We start from the raw sequence: 18,336 nt of genomic DNA, 5'->3' as shown, positions 1-18,336 counted from the left end.
AGACATTGCAACAGCTCGGATTTTTGTTGTCAATTCTTTATTACCTCTTGCTTGAAAGTTGTGCGATATCACCAGTAAGAACACGACTTATTTTGGGCGGGGAAATTCATGTAGTCACTACTTTTGCAGCCAAAGGCGTCGCTGAATTCCTTCATGTTCCCAAGCGGGAAGTTGATCCTGAAACATGATCGAGCATACTTTACATCTGTAAAAGTGCGCGCACACAGATCAAATCGTAGCAGCGTCAACAAGATCATGCATGCGTAAGCGTAATACAGCCCTACATTTGACATGCAGGATCGAACGTGGAAAGTTACGAAGGGCATTGCAACTCATAGAACGCATGCATAAAATGCGTTATATAAAATGCGTAAACATGCGTCTCATGCAGTGTGCAGAATGAGACCACTGTTGATTTCTGCTGTGTTTGTGCTCAAACAGCGCATAAATTGTTTTCACATTCTGTAACTGACATTCAATATCAATGCGTGGAAAAACAAAATATCAAAACTTGGAACTAAGTCATCTTTGACTTGTAACTGGACCCGAAACCAAGAAGATAGATAAATCTCACCTCTCCTGTGCTGAGCTGTATTGCTTTGTTCGATCCGGAAAACGGAGTTTCAGATCACGCATGTACAGGCACATCCCCTAAGTAAAGAGAAAGAATGAGAAGGTTCTGCAATTCAGCATCAAGGAAGAAGCGGTAAACAGTTCATATTCTTGGAGAAAAGTTGTAAAAGGGCATGGCGTTGCTGTTCAGCAGCAACAAGCTAAACACGATTACTGCTGATCCACTTTCATGTCAACGGTCATTCGGTTTCTGGAGGCACACGTGTTGCCCGCCCCAGCAGAGTGGCAGTTTGGCTGGCCTGTCACAATACTAATGACCGTATATGCTATGCAAGTAGTTCAGCCATCTGTGCAGCCCCTTGTTCCCACTCTCCCCTATTGGTCCTGGAACGCTCTCATTGGTCCATCTCCGAATTAAGGGAACAAGGACAAACAGGTCAAGGTCACGAAGCTTCAGGTGGTTTCTTCTTCTTGTGTGCCCACGCGGATAACCATGCTGGTTAGGAACACCGCCTTATTGCTGCCTCGTGATTGGGCACGCACTTCGTCACGTGATTTATCCAAACCTTCCCCTTGGCGGAGGCAAACTATCGTAGCGTATCCTCGAGACAACCGTGCACTTGAGATGGGCTTGGCCCTTCGAAAATTTACTTGAACTGCACTCTTCTCTTGTACCCCATGGTTGTGCAGATGTTCCCTTGAAGCCCGGTGGAAGTAAAGGGGTGCTTCTTTCCCCTTTCTCTGAGTCGAGGTGGGGTGTCAAGAAGAGGACCGTTTAAGAATACGGCCTGCGAGAACACGGTGCTTATTGTTTTGATTGCAATATGAACAGGAAGAGAAGGTTGAGAATATGGATGGACCTGATTAGTAATAAAGAAGGTCGATGAACTGTACGAAACATTCGTTTGTCGTTTCTGCAACCCGCGTTTCACATTCGAGTTCTCTTTCACCCAGCTGCGCGTCACTTTTCGGTATAGTGTGTATTTACGCACTTGACTCTTGTTTGTTTTTATGTAACCATTTGGGTTACCCTCTATACTACTGCTGCACCGTTTTTGCGTCATCTGATAGACGGCCATTGAGACACGCATTTGGGATCTCTACGGTTTTCCCTTGGTTTTTCGAAGGCTCTTAGGTACACACCGGTCCTCGCGAGCAGGTTGCTGCCAGGACAGCGAAAGACACCTTTTTCAGAAACTAAACTAGACACAGAAAACTTCCACCAGGCATTCGTTAGCCATAAATTGTGGTATCATCTTACAATGCCAGCAGAAAGAAAGAAGAGCTTGTCTCCAGTGTATTCCGCCAAACTTGGAAACTGAGACGTCGTCTTCGATGAAGCTTTCTGGCCTGTCTCTTGCATTGCCTGAAATACGTTTGCAGAAAAAACGAAGTGAGAGAGTAAAGAATGTGCCAAAAAATTGCGTACTCTAATGGTGGAATCTTGTATATTCAGGTCTGTATACTCCGGTATAACAGACACTGCTGTCATAGAGGTATTTTTCCGACATTGGATAATGTATGTTATCATGGAATTGAGAGGGGTCATACGGCTCGGCAGACTCCGGAGTGACGGGAATCCGGTCCGCGTGTTTCGTTTAAAAACGTGCAGACGTGATTGTTTTCGCAACATCATCAGTATACGAGCGACCGATCGAAGCGTGCGCCCGCCGAAGCAAATAGCAGACTTTACATTTGCGGGCGAGATGGACCTGTTAACTTATTCCTCGTAATATAAATAATAGAATATATGCATGCAAATAGTGGTTCGACGACAAGGGAACCGTAACAGCTGTTAGTCTTGTATCCACGAAACCACCGACAGTCTTTATCATGGACTGCTAAAGCGGTATTGAGCATTATCTCGTGATTCATGCCTCCACTGCTAAATGAACGATTCTGTAAAGCGTCCTGCTAATTTACACCAATTACAAATAAATAAATAAATAAATAAATACGTGTGCACACTGTAGAACCCGCATAGTAAAAGTGTTGTGTTCACCCTAGCGGCACGCTATTTATGTACGTACCCTATAGGCTGCTTGCAAGCCTGCGTTATCTAGCGCATCGTTTCGAACGCTGGGACGGTTCTGTGAGAAGAAAAGACAAAAGGATGATTCACATTATGAGTCATACTAAGTTGCAAGTTAATTCGCTCATACTAACTTCACGACCCCTCGTTCTGTGGCGTTCCTAACGCTCTCTGCGCTAGTTTCTTTTTCTTTTTTTGAAGAACACGCAGCGCCACCGTGGCAGTCGTGGTGCAGGTTGGGAGTTGTCGGGGAAGACATCTGTATGCCCCTGCGTCTCCGTGATCGCCGCCGCCGTCGTCGTTCCTGGCACAGCGTGAGCGCCGTAGCAGGGTGATTTCAATCAGTGAGGCAGGGTGGTCAGGTTGTCTGCTCAGATTTTTTTCTTTTCATTATATATCGAAGCCTAGTTCTTGCGGAGTAGATTGGCGGAGGAAATAACTGAAAATATCTTATAGTTGTTTTAAAAAATAATCTTCAAGACTTTCAGCACATTTCGACACTGTGCTCCCTCGCAATTTTCATGCCTGGTATATTCGTGTATTAAGGCTAATTGGCATTAAGGCAATTGTTGTTTCCGCACTAATTGTCTATGTGCTGCTGTACTGTTTAGCTGTGTCTTTGAGGTTCGAGGTTTTGCAGGTGTCTAGATAAAAAAATCGCAAAGTCCCCCCATTAAAAAGAAAAAAAGAGACGATTTCACTACGATATGTGAGCTTGTTATGAACAAAATGTGTGAGGAATATTAACCACGTCACGATTGGGCGAATAAAGAAAAATACGTTGCCGAAGTTGCTTGCTTTTTCTTTTTTTGCCTTACCGCCCATCACTAAACGGGCGTTAGGAAGTACGTCCGAGATTTTCCAACAACGTGTTTTATACGAATGGAAAGAGCGTTTAAAGGCAAAGAGAACGATGTCACTCATATCAACTGTCTGGTTTTTACGAAAAGCAGTTATGCGCCAAAAAAGCGAATCTTCCTTTTTTTTTTTTTGCAAATGAGGAAACCTGCAGCACCTAGAACCTCGAACATAGAGAGAACCGTACGGCAGCATATAGGCAATAAATGTGAAAAAAAAAAGAAAAAAGAAAAGAACATAAACTCCATATAGTCTCAATGGTTAAGATGAGGCGAGGCTTGTGAGGAACCGCCCTGTTCGGAATGGCCATTCTTGAAGATCATTTTTTAAAACAACTATAATATACCTTCAGCTATTTCCTTCGTCAATGTACTTCCTTAGCATAAGGCTTCAATATATATTGGAACGGAAAAAATCTGAGAGCACGACCGGACCACCCTGTCTGACTTTGCCTGAAACCTCCTAGCATCGTAGCGCCGATGCACAAGGACGGGTGGGGCACTACGGGGGGATCTAGTTATTTTCACAGGAAAGGTCAGCCAGAATGGACGGCTTGCTATTCCTTATTAAGTTATTCGTGAGTGCGTAGTCCTGCGGTAGTTAAAAGTAAGGCGATGGGGGATCAGTGGTCTTCCGCCGTCCCATACACGATGCCACAGGCTGCTGAGGAGACCGGTGGCGCTACGATGCTATGCGGTTATCACGCGCTGCCAGGAACGCGCTGTAGTATGCTAGTATGCTATCTAGTATGCTAGTATGCTAGCTCACTATATCTGTAACGTCTTCACATTCGGGGCGCGAATTATCAGCGCGTGAGCACCTCAGCATCGTAGCGCCGCCCGTGCTACAGTGTGTGCGCTGCCACTGTCGTTTTACACCGCATTTCCCGGCGCACACTGCAGGGCGCACACTGCAGGGCGCGCGCTGCTCCCATGGAGCTTTTTTAAATTGCTTATTGTCTTTTGCCTAGTAATTACATATTTCCCCATTTAAAAAAATGTTCTCTGACTTTTTCTTTTTTTGCCAATCACAGTGTAGATTCTTCCGTCGCTTTACAGGGTTCCGCGACACTGTCATGAGATCGCAAAACTGTGCTCCCGGTACGCCGAAATCGTGCCACCACCATGGTAACAACGCAAAAGAATAAGTGAAATAAAATAAACGATTCCGCAACCCATTCAAAACCGTGTAAGAAAGAAACTGCGGCTTTTGTGCTCGTGGTGCACTCCAGCGGTTGACAGAATACCTCCGGAAGATGGTGCACCATTTCAGAAGAGTCGTTACATCTTTTGAGGAATAACTGGCCCCCTAACATATGTTGTGCCTAGGAGATTGTAATGAGTACACCCCAGGTTGTGGCTTCGAAGTTACGTCCCACGGAAGTGTGTAACATTACCACATGCAGCAGGTAACTATGCCGCTTGTGATAATGTTAAGTCTGGGCCTTGCGTCGCGAGGCAACTACGGTTATGAGCGACGCCATGGTGGTAGGGTCTGTGGATAAATTTTGCTATCCTGAGGATTCTGTCACGTGCGCCGACATCTCGACGCACGGCACAACACATTTAACGTCTCTCGCGGCGTCCAAGACGGCGGTGTCTGAGCAAATTGTGCCCTTACGCCAATTTGCCACAGACCTCGACCCGGTTCGAACCCGCGAACCATCGAGGACGCGTGAAGAGACGCAACATTTGTGTTAATTGCATACAGTAACAAGACCTGAAGATTTTTATCACCCTATACCATAAAGGTGATAACGAGGGCAGTTACACCCCTTGTGGTCATGAGCAACGAAGGTGACGTACGGATAAGGTGATAACATGAGGAAATACCAGTAATGGCCTTCTACAGTAGTTTAACTATAACTACTAACTACTTCGTGATGGAGTAGTTTAACTAGTAGTTCACCTACTTTTCAGGGGAGGTAGTTAAAACTACTTCCTTAACTACTGCAACGTATTTTAACTACATCTCTAACTACTTAACGTTGTCCATCAACACCAATCCCATTCTATAGTGTTCTTGGAGACCTAAATATGAATCACAAGGAGTGATAAAAGTGAAGATTTAGTACACATGCACGGGACAATTGCTCTGCACCTCCGTTCTCATCAAACAAGTAGCTCAAGGTAAAAGTCGGAAGCACAGTCGTGCCGTAAAGCTTGCGGCTAAATCGGAAGTAGTTGGCGCCGGCGGTAACCTAACTACTGTAGTAAACTACTCGAAATTGTAGTTCAACTAGTATTTGCCACTACATTTCTGCAAGTAGTTAACTACTTTTTAACTACTATCAGGTAGTTTAACTAGTAGTTTAACTATAGTTAACTACTGGCCACCACAGGGAAATACTACCATTTTACACTTCTTTTTTCGGAAGAATGAAGCAGAGATATTACAATTAAAAATTTCACGCTTCCGCGGAAGATTAGCGAGCTCCAGAATCGTTTATGCACTTACGGATGTGCCTCGCTGGGCATCGGTAATATTCCCGTACTGGTTCGAAAAGCAGGTCATCTTGTTGTTGTGCGCTTTGGTCGATTTATTTGACCAGAAACTTTCCCTGCGAATGAGACCATCTGCTTCAAACGTACCACCTGCAAACAGATAATTGTCGGCCTTCATTTGCTTCGCAGCGATATTTGTCGCATATAGTCATCAATAATTCGAAGCAACTGATCGAGTACGCACCCATAAGGTCTAATCCACTTTGTATTTTTGATGCCATGTTCCAACCCAGAAGTCCCATAAGCACTTCCCTGTATGGAAGAGATTATTATCGGCATATGCTACGCTGTGAAACAGCGGCTTTCAAGATCGTCTATAGACTGGCTAACCCCCCCAAATTTTCTAGCTGCTTGTACAGGAGGACCTTTCCTAACCCTCATGGAAGGAACATCAGTACACTGGTTTATCTGTTTCTTTGTTTGTAAGGAGAAAAAGGGGAGAATTTTAACTGGTCCCCCGATTTGTTCTGCTACTCCTAACATAAATCCCCCCTGAAAACTACCGTACTCAGGTACTCTACTCGCAAGTTCGCTATTCACTATTCATATGTTCGCCATTCAGAAGTGCAAGTGTCAGTCACTGAAGGTGACACTAAAGGACACAGGAATATAATAGCCCTTCAGGTATGGTATTTGACCATGACGGTCAAATACCAGACTACTAATATCACCGGTAGCGCGTTGCCAACGTCTCCATTTTTCGTCGTACCATTCAGTTTCCTGAATAGGAAAATTTGAGCCGTACTGCATTCCCGTTGTGCGTAACTGCTGTACTTACTTTGGAACGTCATCGGCGTAGAATGGAAACTGGAGGGCTCCGGATAGGTAATCTGAAATTAAACGACATTGTGCGGTATGCTCATTAAGGATGGTGAGGGAGTCACTATTAACATCAAGAGTAATGTTCGCTGTGGATCATAGCGGTGAAAGATGGTAGAACAGAAAACCGGTAACACCGTGTTGAGAAAGGATGAACACGTAAAGATTTGAATATACTCGAAACGAGACCATCTTATTTGTTCAGCGCAACTTTTGTCTCGTAACCATTCCTAGGTTAAAAATAAATGAACAAATAAAACTATGTTAGCTGAACCAAATGCTATCGCATGTCTTAAAAGCAAGAGGTTTGCATTTACCATGCACATTTTTGTGCAACGCATGAGGTGGAACTGGTGGAATTTATTGTTTCGTTCACATCTTTATGTCATGTTTATACGACGACCTACTAGATTATAACGACCATGTCACAATCAGCAACCCCTATGAGGAGCCCGTCCGCACGATCCGCCAGGGGCGCTACTCATCGGCACGCCACGATTGGACGATGGAAATTTGAATTCTGAACGCGCAGAAGCGTATGTACGACTACCGTAGCAGACGACAACGATAGCTCCCATGAAAACGCGTAGAATGATGATGATAATCAACCTCAGAATAAAACATCTGTGGAACGTCCACCGCTTGTACAGAAATACTAAGGTAAGCTGAAGCGCAAAGTATTGTAGAAGTTGAGGAAGCAATAACTGGGACGATGAGAAGCGCCACCGCTAGCTTCCAAAAATGCGGCGCTGGGAAGGGGTGCCCACGACATGGTCGTTACAATCTAGTAGGTCGTGGTTTATACTTACAAAAGGCATTGTCCGTGTAGATGTAGTACCCATCCACGATGGCTGGATGCACGTAGTCACTGTAAGAGGTAATTTGTATCAGGCATTGGATATATTGAAGCAAAAGCGGTAACGGCAAAGGGAAAAATTAGTTGTTTTCATGACAGTGTGCTTTTATGGGGTGATGGTTTCGTGGACCACTTAGTCACTACCCAGGAATATGACATTTAGGATCAATATATCTGTGTATAGACAGGGACGACATTCCGGAGATTACTCCAGCGGAAAATGCACAAAACGCCACTGCTTTCTGTTGCTTTGCGTAGCAGACGACAGGAAAAGACGGTGTCGTCTGCTAAGTCCTGGTACTGTGCGGACGCTCAACCAGGCTTCTACAAGATACTCACAAAAAGTATTTAAGTTAAGTGACTGAGCACCACGCAAAAATCGTAACAGAGTGGAGTAGTAAATACCCTGTCTTGGGAAGTATTTAATATACAGTATTTAATATTCTTTAAACTCATTGCCGCTACAAAAGAGACTGTTTCGCTCAACCTCCCTGTCACACACCGAGAAGTAGCTTCAAAGTATCTTGAAAAATGAGTAGAAGTTATATTGAAAGAAGTATTTCGCTTATGTTACTAGATACTATTACACGAGATCAGGAGCGATTATGTAGCAAGTTCTGGACATTGTCTGCACGATTCAATTTACAAAAACACTGAAACACCGAGGTGCTGCCATGACGTAAGAGAAACTTAGTGACGTAAGAGCAGCATAGCAAGTGCACATGAGAGAGTTCGGGCCTTCTGAATGCGTTGACGGGTGTCTAGAGGGTGTGCTTACAGACCATAGGCGTCTCTCTCGCGCGCTACAGGTCAGCTACGGTCATTATTTTTCTACAAGAACGCTCGTTATTTCTTGTGGAAAAAATAAAACTATGGGGGTATCTTTTACTGCACTTTTAACGAGACAGTTTATCCCTAATGTTAATTGGCACTTGACATTGCGATTGCGGAGGGTGATTTCTGATATACACATTGTAGGCATATTTCGGTACAGTGCCGTCAATCTAGAACCATTCACCGACGGTGCATGTCAAGTGTACTTACAAATCCTTGGACCTTTCGTATGATTGATCTAACAACTTCAGGTTGGTTACCACGTTGTTATGTCTAAATCTTTTGATGATTTCAGTCAGCTTCATGCCTTGCTTGATGTCGCCAGTCTAGGAAACAGATTATACGTAATTTGATAAACAAACTGAGATGCCGCAGCAGTAGGCCTTCGATAACAACTACCTATAGCTGGTAATAACTAGCTACAGTTACTTCTCCACAATCAGTCCCGTCATCGACAGGGGCGGGGACCCCATAGTTTATGTAGTTAACAAAAAAAAAAAGAAAAGAAAAAAAAAACAGAGAAAGAAAAAAAAAAGTGCACGATCCAGCTAATCTTCAAAGGTGAAGCGCGTAGGTGTCTCAATGACGTTGCCATCCAGTTTACTCATTTCGATTCCCATCATTTACTATTTCGAAACCAACAATGTCAATATGCTGCATTCTGTTGTTTTTCTGCTACTTCTACTTCTCTCACTTTTGAACCAATGTCAGCCGTTGAAGTAGCATAATCTCCATACCGATTCGTACAGCTTTTCCATGTATTTGTTGTCTTTCAATTGGTCTTCGTAAGCGATTTTGGGTACCATCTTGTTCACCTGTAAGCGACATAAAAGTTGTGTATTGATAATTTTGTAATACCAGTGTATGTGCAGTGTACACTCAGGGTCTGAAAATAGTACGCACCTTTTTCAGTACTTCCCGTTTTGTATCGGAACTCAACCAACCGTTTCCATCAATTTCTTTTTCATAAGATTCCAGTATTTTCTTTGATGCTGCTACAACCTATAAAAGAGAGAGAGAAAAGAAAAAGAACACCATTAAACCAGGTATAAAACTGTGGAAAGCTGCAAACGCTTGGTGTTCTTACGCAACGAACGATTAGTATTTTGGTCAACGGGTGTTACTGTCAACACAAATCTTCAAATAGATTGATACACTACGTTCACATAATCCCCTCCACACTCTAACAAAGCAGCCATTCACTCCGGCCGTAAAACCCCGTACGGAACCTTTCTTCCCTCCGGGCTGTTGACCCACAATTCGCATGAACCTTTAAACACGTCACACCTAACCCTTTAAATACCATGCAAATGATGAGGACGGTGCCCAGAAGAAGAACAGTCTCTGTTGGAAATATCGGCGGCTTCTGTCCTGAGGCAACTCCTTCCTTCAAATAGATTTGTTGATTACATTAATACTGCCTCATATCGTTTTATGGAGCTGTATCCGCGCTTTCATGACTTTATTTTCTATTTATTCTGCCCGTCGGTAATAGGAAGTTATTCTCTGCGTATGGCCATGCGGGTTGAAATACTCTGAAGATTCACAGATCCATCCTCTCTCTCCTCTGTCTCAACCTCGCCATAGCAATCAGAGACAGATGCTTATTTCCTGGCAGAGTTCCTCGTGAATGGTGACTTGCTACATACACTCTTAAAAATGAACTTCACCGTACAGCACGCTCCTAGCCAACCATAATCTCGAATGATATCGTTATCTGCCCTGATTTGTTGAAAACTGGAGGCGTACGCCTTTTCTGTGACAATTATGATCAGCATAAGCGTCACAAAAAAGACGTACGCCTCCCGTTGTCAACAGATCACTGCTGATAACGATATCATTCGAGATGATGGTTGGCTAGAAGCGTGGTATGCAGTGAAGTTCATTTCTAAGAGTGTAGAGCTACTTCGGTTTTGCGAAACGTACCTATTAGACGTATGCGATGTTTTGAGATCCCAAAACATATCGCTTTTGGCAACGATACAAATAATCACTTGTGAAACAGCGTGGGTTTCCAATATAGACATATCAACTGATCTTCAGCTCTCTAAACTAATTCTTCACATTATTACCGTTTGCTTTGCGTCCTTTGAGAGATATTTATCTACGTGGAGGCGTCCCATAAGATGCTTTGCAATTCCATTTCGTCCAGCCAACATATTAATGCACTTCTTCCACCGTTGTCCTCCCACTGAGCTCTGTTTCGCCACCGCTTGAAATTCGAGCGTATAATTTTCGTAGTCAGCGTTCAGGAGAGGAGCAATTTCTTGAAGTGTTCGCCAGCCAAAATAGTTGCTTATGACGGAGCTGAAGAGAAAAAGAACAAGAAGAGTCAACATCATGGCGACACCTGCCAGAAAGCTTCATTCGGCCAGACTGCCACCACCGAAGAGTTTGAAATATTAATGATACATAAAGTATAATAACTGACATTCAAAACGATCGTAAACAATACCATTCTGCAAGTAGCGCTATTGCAGCGCTTATTCGAGTGGTACATACAGAGACAGCGTTCGTCCCATTCACATTTCCAATATTGTAATGACTCTTGTATACAGGGTGTTCCAGCTAAAGCGATAAAAATTCTAACCGGTCACGTACTCGACGGAGGATTGTGGGACTTTCGGCAGTTACCATCTCGAAACTTTTGCCGCCATTGAGGAAGGCTTTGGACATTTTTTAATTGCGGGTACTTTAACTTTGTCTATTGAACTGTGAAAATTGCCAATCGAACCTCCTTTTTTTTTTTTTACAGAAACATGAAGTCTTTCTCGGATAATAGTTTTTCTTCGGTCTGTGGTTATACGTGGAGGATTTCATATTTCTGTAAAAAATAAAAAGCGGGGTTCACTAGGCAATTTTCAAAGATCAATTGAAAACACAAATTTTCTTCATTTAAAAATTGTCTAAAGCCTTCGTACATGGCGGCAAAAGTTTCCAGAACGTAATAGACCTCTCCCTGTTTTTAAACAAATGACGTCATAGTGTTCGACAGCGCCAACGGTTTGGCAGAGTTGAACTATGCACGAAGCTATGGAACGAACAAGGTCGCGCCCGAAAACCACGGTTTGAGGGGATTACGATGATCCCTGAAAGGGAGGCGACCTTCGGTCCGACTCTTCTTTCAATAGGGGGCAGCGAACAAGTGGCCATTCGTAGAACCCAGCTCTCCCCTCCTTCCGATCTGTTTCGGTTTCATTCTGTCTACCAACGCCATGATGACGTTTCTTAGGTAGGGGTTTATTGCTGAAAGTCCCACATTCTTCCAGAGAGCACGTCGCCGGTTAAAATGTTTTATCACTTTAGGTGAAACACCCAATGTAGCCAACGTTCAAGAACACGAAATTAAGAAGGCGAAGGCCATAGTATAGAGCCTCGCCGCTATGTAGACCTTCTGTTAGATGTGCTACACTACAACAGATTCAAACCAATGCTGAAATATAACGATAGGAAACACTGTATACTTGAGGAAGCGTACCGTTTCGTGGTGTTCAAGACTTCGTGAAATCTACTGTAGTACAAGGAATCATCAAGTACCAGGTTGCTCTTTTTGCTCACGGTCACATTGGCAGTGGTAAATATCTTTGTCAAAATTTCTAGCCATGGCACCTGCATTGAGGAAAAACGTGTGTCGTAGTGAATTATAACATTAGGTTATCAAAGAAAGTTGAAAGGTAGCGAGCCGTGTTAAATGCCGTTTAAAATGAGAACCGGGGCCTGGGTTAGGGAGACGCTATTCTGGCTTTCGCTTTTTGATACTTACATAATTAGTCGCCCATTTAGAAAGTAGTGATACAGGATCCGATACAAAATGATACAGATGACCTCTTTCCTGCACGTGGCGGAAGCCTACCAATAATGAGTCATACTTTTTGTGTACATTATGCTCAAGCTGTTGCCATGACCAGAAAAAAAATAAGGAGAAAAGAAAGAAAACGTGTACAACGCGGAGAATGGGATTTTGAATGGGAAAATTCTAGTGCGAAGTTTGCAAACTTTACGCACACCATTTATTGTTCCGCACACCACAATTTATATTCGTTGTGTCTGTATATTCAGTCTCTGCAAGTACTTACTCTTTTCACCACTCATCGAATACAGATGAAGTTATGAAATAATGCTTACTCTGCATTTTTCTACGACGGACACATTCAGTTCGAGCCAGGAATAAAGTGGGTCATATGCTTACTTGTGGGATTTTCCCTTGAAGTTCTCCAACCGTTTTTGGAGGGTCAGACCGCACGCTCCGTTTTTGCTTAACAGAAGACTTCTTCTTTTTTCCCTGTGGTGATATAATACGAATAAGAACGACAACTTTATTACGAGATGATGACTCGGGAGTTTCATCACCAGGGGCGATACTCTGCCCCACTTCTGGTGGTAATGGTGGTGGTAATGGTGATGGTGGTGGTGGTATAATACGAAAACAGCGTACAGATGTTAATTTTTGTATGCCTTGTACTTTCGTTCCATGGATGGATAAGCCTGCTTAGCAGTGCACTGCACATTCACAGTAAGCCCTATAATCAAGTTCTAATAACGCACAAGAAATTCCCCGAACACACCGTGAAAGCGAACAGTCGTAAGTGTAGCGCATGCTGGGTAACTAGGGGTGTTTTACATTAGCACACACCTGTCCAAACGGAAACGGTGACGTTTCTGACAATACTCTGGTTCCCCTTGATGGAATTTTGCATGTAGCGCTTTGCGCATAGTACGCACGTGCACATAATATTGGGGAACACCACTCGCTAGATATGGGATAGCTTGTCCCGCGGTGAGCAGGCTTACATCTTCATAATTTTTCTTCTACCATCATCATCATCAACCACTTGCTCAGCTGCAGACCTGAGCCTGTTTAAAATACAAGTGCTTTTTTTGTGGTTGATTGTTTTTGGCTTGTCATTCTAAAATAAAACGCCGTTCTTTCTTTGTCATTCTTACTCTATAGGCCTGTCGCGTTATATTATAGTGACATTGAGTAATACTCACAGGCTTCTTTACCTTGGGGCCGTCTACGTCGTTCCAGTAAGGAGCAAATGCCTGAGCGGGGGAAGAAAAGACATGATACATGTAAAGTAATGCATCAGAAATGAAACATTGTACACACACACATGATCAATACGACCTTCCCACAAACACTATTGCATCTCTGACCGGCAATCAGAGGGTGCCGTTGCAATCCCACCGCTGGTGCCTTTTCTTTTTTTCGAGGAGTCAACCTCGTGACGTGAGCAATCCCGTGGGGGTGGTCGTGTGACTCGTGATCACCGTGCTGGTGATGTAGACTGGCGCAGAGGAAGCAGGTTCAAGCCCGTGAGCTGACAACACATGGCTGAGACGAAAGAAGCAAAGAGGAAAGGACGCCGGGAAATTCCCGTCTACATGACAAGCATGTGGTGACCACGAGTCGCATGATCACCCCCAGGGAATGGACCTTTTTCACATTCGCCTCGTATCCTAGCGGCTGTCCAGCGAAACACGATCGGCGCGTGCCAAAGCACAGCCGGCTAGGGTGCCTCGATACTTGCGCCCCCTTTGCAAAGAGGGCGCAAGTATAGCACAGGCATCGAGGCACCCTACAGCCGGCGCCATATTGGCGCCATCTATTGAATATGTAGGGAACCTTCTTCGGCGCCGTCAGGGTCACTGGGCATGCGCAGAAGCGTTGTGCAAAAGGTCCATTGCTGACGTCATGTCGTCGCCACATCGACTGTCGATGCAGACGGCGTGAGCAGGCGTAGTCAGTATCGTCGTTTGCGCCGTTATAGGGAGGCAGCGCTTCTGGTTAGTCCTCCACTTTGATCCCAATACATTTTTCTTTCAGGTTGTTTAAAGTTCGCCGGGGAAGGAGACGAAGCAGTTAGTGCCTGCTCTTCGGTTTGAAGGCGAGAGCAGTGCTATTTTTCTAAGCTTGATGTATGCAAACATTGCGCATGTCCCATTCTAGGGTTTGTAATACAATACATCTCTCTCTCTCTCTTTCGGAGACGGGCTACATCCATAGGTAGTTCTCTTTACGTGATGACAATACACACCTGGTGACGTGGCTGATGAGTGGTTGCTTGCTTGACGAATGAAACATGGCTTGGAGCCACGTTAAATGTCACATCCCTGCCCCTTTGATAAATTTTTGTCTAATGTTCTAAGCTACGCCATTATTTGCTATCGATACTGCTGAGATTGCGGTTCTGTTGCAATACTAAGAAGGAATATCAGGGACCGATATCAGCAAACGTACCTGAAAAAGTAGCTTCTCGAATTTGACAATGTCCTCCACTGTCGTGTTGATTTGATTTTCCTCGAGAGATGGCTCATACTTTTTCATGAAGTTCCTTATGTATTCCCTGTATTTTGTCCACAGCTGTCGTTGCTCCTCCCGGGAAAGGTGCCAAATGTAGTCGCCAAACCCGAAACTTGGTGCTCTTAGCTGCAACAGATGCACGAAGAATACAGACATTGATCTTCGCACCCTCATAGCAAATAAATAGAGCGTATTGAGACGTAATGAAGCAACGTGAATCTTTGAGCCTAGGTAAGTAAAGCATTGCAACGGCGGTATTTCATTTTTAAAATTCGATCTTTTTTACATCTCGCAGAACGAATGGCGAATTAAGTCTCTTGTTTCCAAAAAATCCGTGCATTCTAAATTTGTAATATTGACCATTTATTTTGTATCCGAAAATACCTTTTATGATCTGTGTACTATGAATAGATATAAAAGTCAACGGTGCAGTTGTAAGACGCTCGAAATCTTGTGGCACCGGTGTTACAAAATGCTGGAGATTCGCACGGACTGCCTGAATGACGCGTCAGGCAGTTGCCACCAAACAGTGGGACGCCCTCGAGAGCTTTAGTTTTTGTCGTTTCTCCATTCTTCTTTTTATTTTCTCCTGTCGTATCTAATGCAATGAAGGACACTAATTGCGTACAGCGCAAATTCGTTGGGCATAAGTAAGCAAATTACATTTCAAACTCTTTTAAGATGACAGCAGGTGTAGCAGGAAAGACACAAGAGAGAGAGAGAGAGAGAGAGAGAGAAACAGAAGGTTGCTTGCAACGTTACATGCATGCGAACGCCATTTTTTTAACTTACCGTAATAGCATGTAATGTTGAATTCTTTCGGTCAGGTTCCACTTGTATTTTCATTACCGCCGTCAATCCGAACTGGTTGTGAGCTTTGACGAACAGATCGTCCCAAGGTTGGGAAATATCGTCCTCGGATGTAATGGGCCATTCCTCAATGCCCATGCCCGATAGCAATTCTTTAAGCTCGTCTTTTTGGGCTTCTCCTACGGCTGCATGCAATAATGCGAGGGTTAAAGGGAAAAAGAAAGCGTAATATGTTTTAACATTATGACCAGCTCCCGTGGCATAGTGGTTAGGATTATCGCTTTCCACGCTGGGAGGTCACACGGGTTAGAATTCTGTCACTGGCTGTGTGCCTGAAGTTTCCCCTTGGTTTTCCGAAAGCTTCCCAAACAAATGTCGGCCCAGGACGCATATTAACCCACTCCTCCCTGCTGTCCTCTCTCCACCTGTCCACGCCTGTACGCCGCTCATAGCCACAGTTGCTTCGCGGCGCTAACACGTAATTAAAAAAAACAATATTATGTATATAAAAGCAAGTTTAACTATCTCTATCACTCCGTCCGAATGTAATTCGCATATTTTTAACACCACCTTAACAGCGATTTCTAGACAGTTTCCGAAAACAAAGAATGTGTAAAATATGAGTCCCTGCAGTTCTATAGCATCATTGTATGATGATGACTATACACAAAGACGCGATACAACCACTGGAAGGGACAATGCTTGAGCAATGAGGATTCTTTTTCGACTTCACAGTTTGCGTCGACATAGTGCAGGGAGGCTATGCCTACGCAGTAGAACTGAAGGAGGATGCTGAGTGGGTTAAAGGATGTTGTTCACATATCCTGGCTGTATCCAGACATGTACAAAATTCCGCACAAATGGCATTTAAAATAAGATACCAAATACTGAGAGCCGTCTGTCATAAAATACATGACATACAGTTAAAATACTTGAAAACAAAAGTATTTCAAATAGATTATCACATACTTCAAAAGATGTTTAAGATATGTTTAAGATATTTAAGCGCTATCGGTGATAAATAAGACCCGTGGGTGTCTTACTGTCGTTTCAGGACTTAAACTGAGATGTCGCGAAGGACGTAGAAACGACTGCTTATTGGTAGGCTCCATGCTGCAATATGAGAATGCAGACTGCTCGAAGACCCAACCTAACTGAACGCTACCGCACCGTGTCCTTATATCACTCAAAGACAAAATGGACAAGAAGAAGAAAGAAAAAACTGTAAAAGTCTGCGAGAAGGCTCGCAGCAGTGCAGAAGGCAATTGACAAAATAATTAAAGTATCGAGTAAGAAATACAGAAATAATAGATAAAGTACAAAATACCAACTAGAAAAATAACTAGTAAGATACTAAATTACTGTGAAGTAATATCCGAGACAGGTATTGCTTTACTCGGGTGTTACTCGGTCTCGGGTATCACTTCACAGTCATGCACCACCAGCTTGTCAGTGCCATTTCGCTTCTGAACATACTAAATGCTTGAAAAAGTAGTCAAAATACAGTATTACAAAGGTAATACTAAAATACGTACGAATCTGCATGGATCATATGGTGACCCAGTACACATGAGCCGTTATGGAATATGCACAAAAGACAAGGACGAATGATGGCGCAACTCACAACTCAGTTTAATGTGACCAAGAACAAACACGCAACTGAGCATTAAACTGAGTTGTGAGTTGCGCCGGAGTTGTCCCCATCGTTTGTCCTTGTCTTTTGTGCGCATTCCATATTGGCGTATGTATACCAATTAGCCCAACGTCTTTTGTTATTACACATGCGCATCACCGAATATGAACCACGTGACGCAACTGACACATATGTGATTATGAATACACCTCAGATCAGAACATACCTCCCTTCAAGCAAATTTGGTACGCTTGAGTAGCCTTCTTCAAATACTTCGGCTTCTCCTTGTGACTATCTTGCACATCTTCCAACAGTCCTTCAAGAGAAGCATCTCGTAAGATCGGGAACACAAAATGGAAGACGAATATCACTTTTCCTACATTACCGCAGGGGCATTCATGTAATAAATAAAAGTGCGTCTCACCTTTTAGCTGTTTCCAAAACGACTCTTGAGCATTCTGATATTTCGCGCCACCCGGCAAATTTGTTGAGTTCTCGATCCACGTTCCGCACACGTGCCCGTAGAAGTCGTCACAAGGCTTAACTGTTGTGTTTATTGCTTTCTTCAAAAGTCGCCCTGAGAGAGAAGCGATGTCGAAAAGTGACATGATTGTAACAAATAACAAATCGTAAAGTAAAACCATATAGTCAAGACATACACACTAATCAAAATTCAGATATACACAAACGTAATTTGCGCGCATCAGATGGATCAGGCTTGTCCCGGCTGTTCTTGCCCAGTGTTTTATCGTTTGGCTTAAAGATTAGATAGCATTCTGCGGACGTTGTGTCTTTTATCTGGATAAGCATCATTCATAAGTCTCGAAATGTATACTAGCACTACGAAATACGTGACACGGACGGTAAACGAATTTTGACGCTGTGAATGACCCTTCAGGATGTGAATCCAACGCCCGAACATCGCCGCGAACGCTGCGAGAGTGTAAACTAGCGTAAACTGGTAGCTTTGCGTGTGCAAGAAAGTAGCGCGCGTACACTGCGCACGCGTCGAAACGAGTTGCGTGCGTAAACTTTGCTTGGATCGCGCGCCTCTGGCGTCAAGTTTGCTTGCTTGAGCGGACGGAGTACCGGTCCCGTTGTTTTTATCATATG

General features: G+C 43.7%; 2 protein-coding genes and 1 long non-coding RNA gene across 3 annotated transcripts; all 3 read right to left on the bottom strand.

The window, feature by feature from the left end:
• Positions 1 to 101: 101 nt before the first annotated feature.
• LOC135400115 (uncharacterized) lies at positions 102 to 1,924 on the bottom strand. Its single transcript, XR_010424526.1, has 3 exons — positions 1,835 to 1,924; positions 575 to 651; positions 102 to 177 (listed from the first exon to the last, which is right to left on the bottom strand). It is a non-coding gene; the product is annotated as an uncharacterized LOC135400115 (long non-coding RNA).
• Positions 1,925 to 5,896: 3,972 nt separating this feature from the next.
• Positions 5,897 to 8,889, bottom strand: LOC135400114 (neprilysin-11-like). Its single transcript, XM_064631847.1, has 5 exons — positions 8,687 to 8,889; positions 7,596 to 7,654; positions 6,746 to 6,797; positions 6,152 to 6,219; positions 5,897 to 6,057 (listed from the first exon to the last, which is right to left on the bottom strand). The coding sequence occupies exons 1-5, from the start codon at positions 8,779 to 8,781 to the stop codon at positions 5,909 to 5,911; spliced, it is 423 nt and encodes a 140-aa protein (XP_064487917.1). The 5' UTR covers positions 8,782 to 8,889; the 3' UTR covers positions 5,897 to 5,908.
• A 3,764-nt stretch (positions 8,890 to 12,653) lies between these two features.
• Positions 12,654 to 17,831, bottom strand: LOC135400648 (neprilysin-1-like). The gene is made up of 6 exons (XM_064632478.1): positions 17,648 to 17,831; positions 17,450 to 17,539; positions 15,573 to 15,775; positions 14,718 to 14,906; positions 13,469 to 13,519; positions 12,654 to 12,758 (listed from the first exon to the last, which is right to left on the bottom strand). Exons 1-6 carry the CDS (start codon positions 17,829 to 17,831, stop codon positions 12,654 to 12,656), a joined length of 822 nt encoding a protein of 273 aa, XP_064488548.1.
• Positions 17,832 to 18,336: the final 505 nt, after the last annotated feature.

The sequence above is a fragment of the Ornithodoros turicata genome, chromosome 7 (genome assembly GCF_037126465.1).
Source record: "Ornithodoros turicata isolate Travis chromosome 7, ASM3712646v1, whole genome shotgun sequence".
In the NCBI taxonomy this organism is placed as follows: Eukaryota; Metazoa; Arthropoda; class Arachnida; order Ixodida; family Argasidae; genus Ornithodoros; species Ornithodoros turicata.
This window is presented reverse-complemented; position numbering and strand designations above follow the sequence as displayed.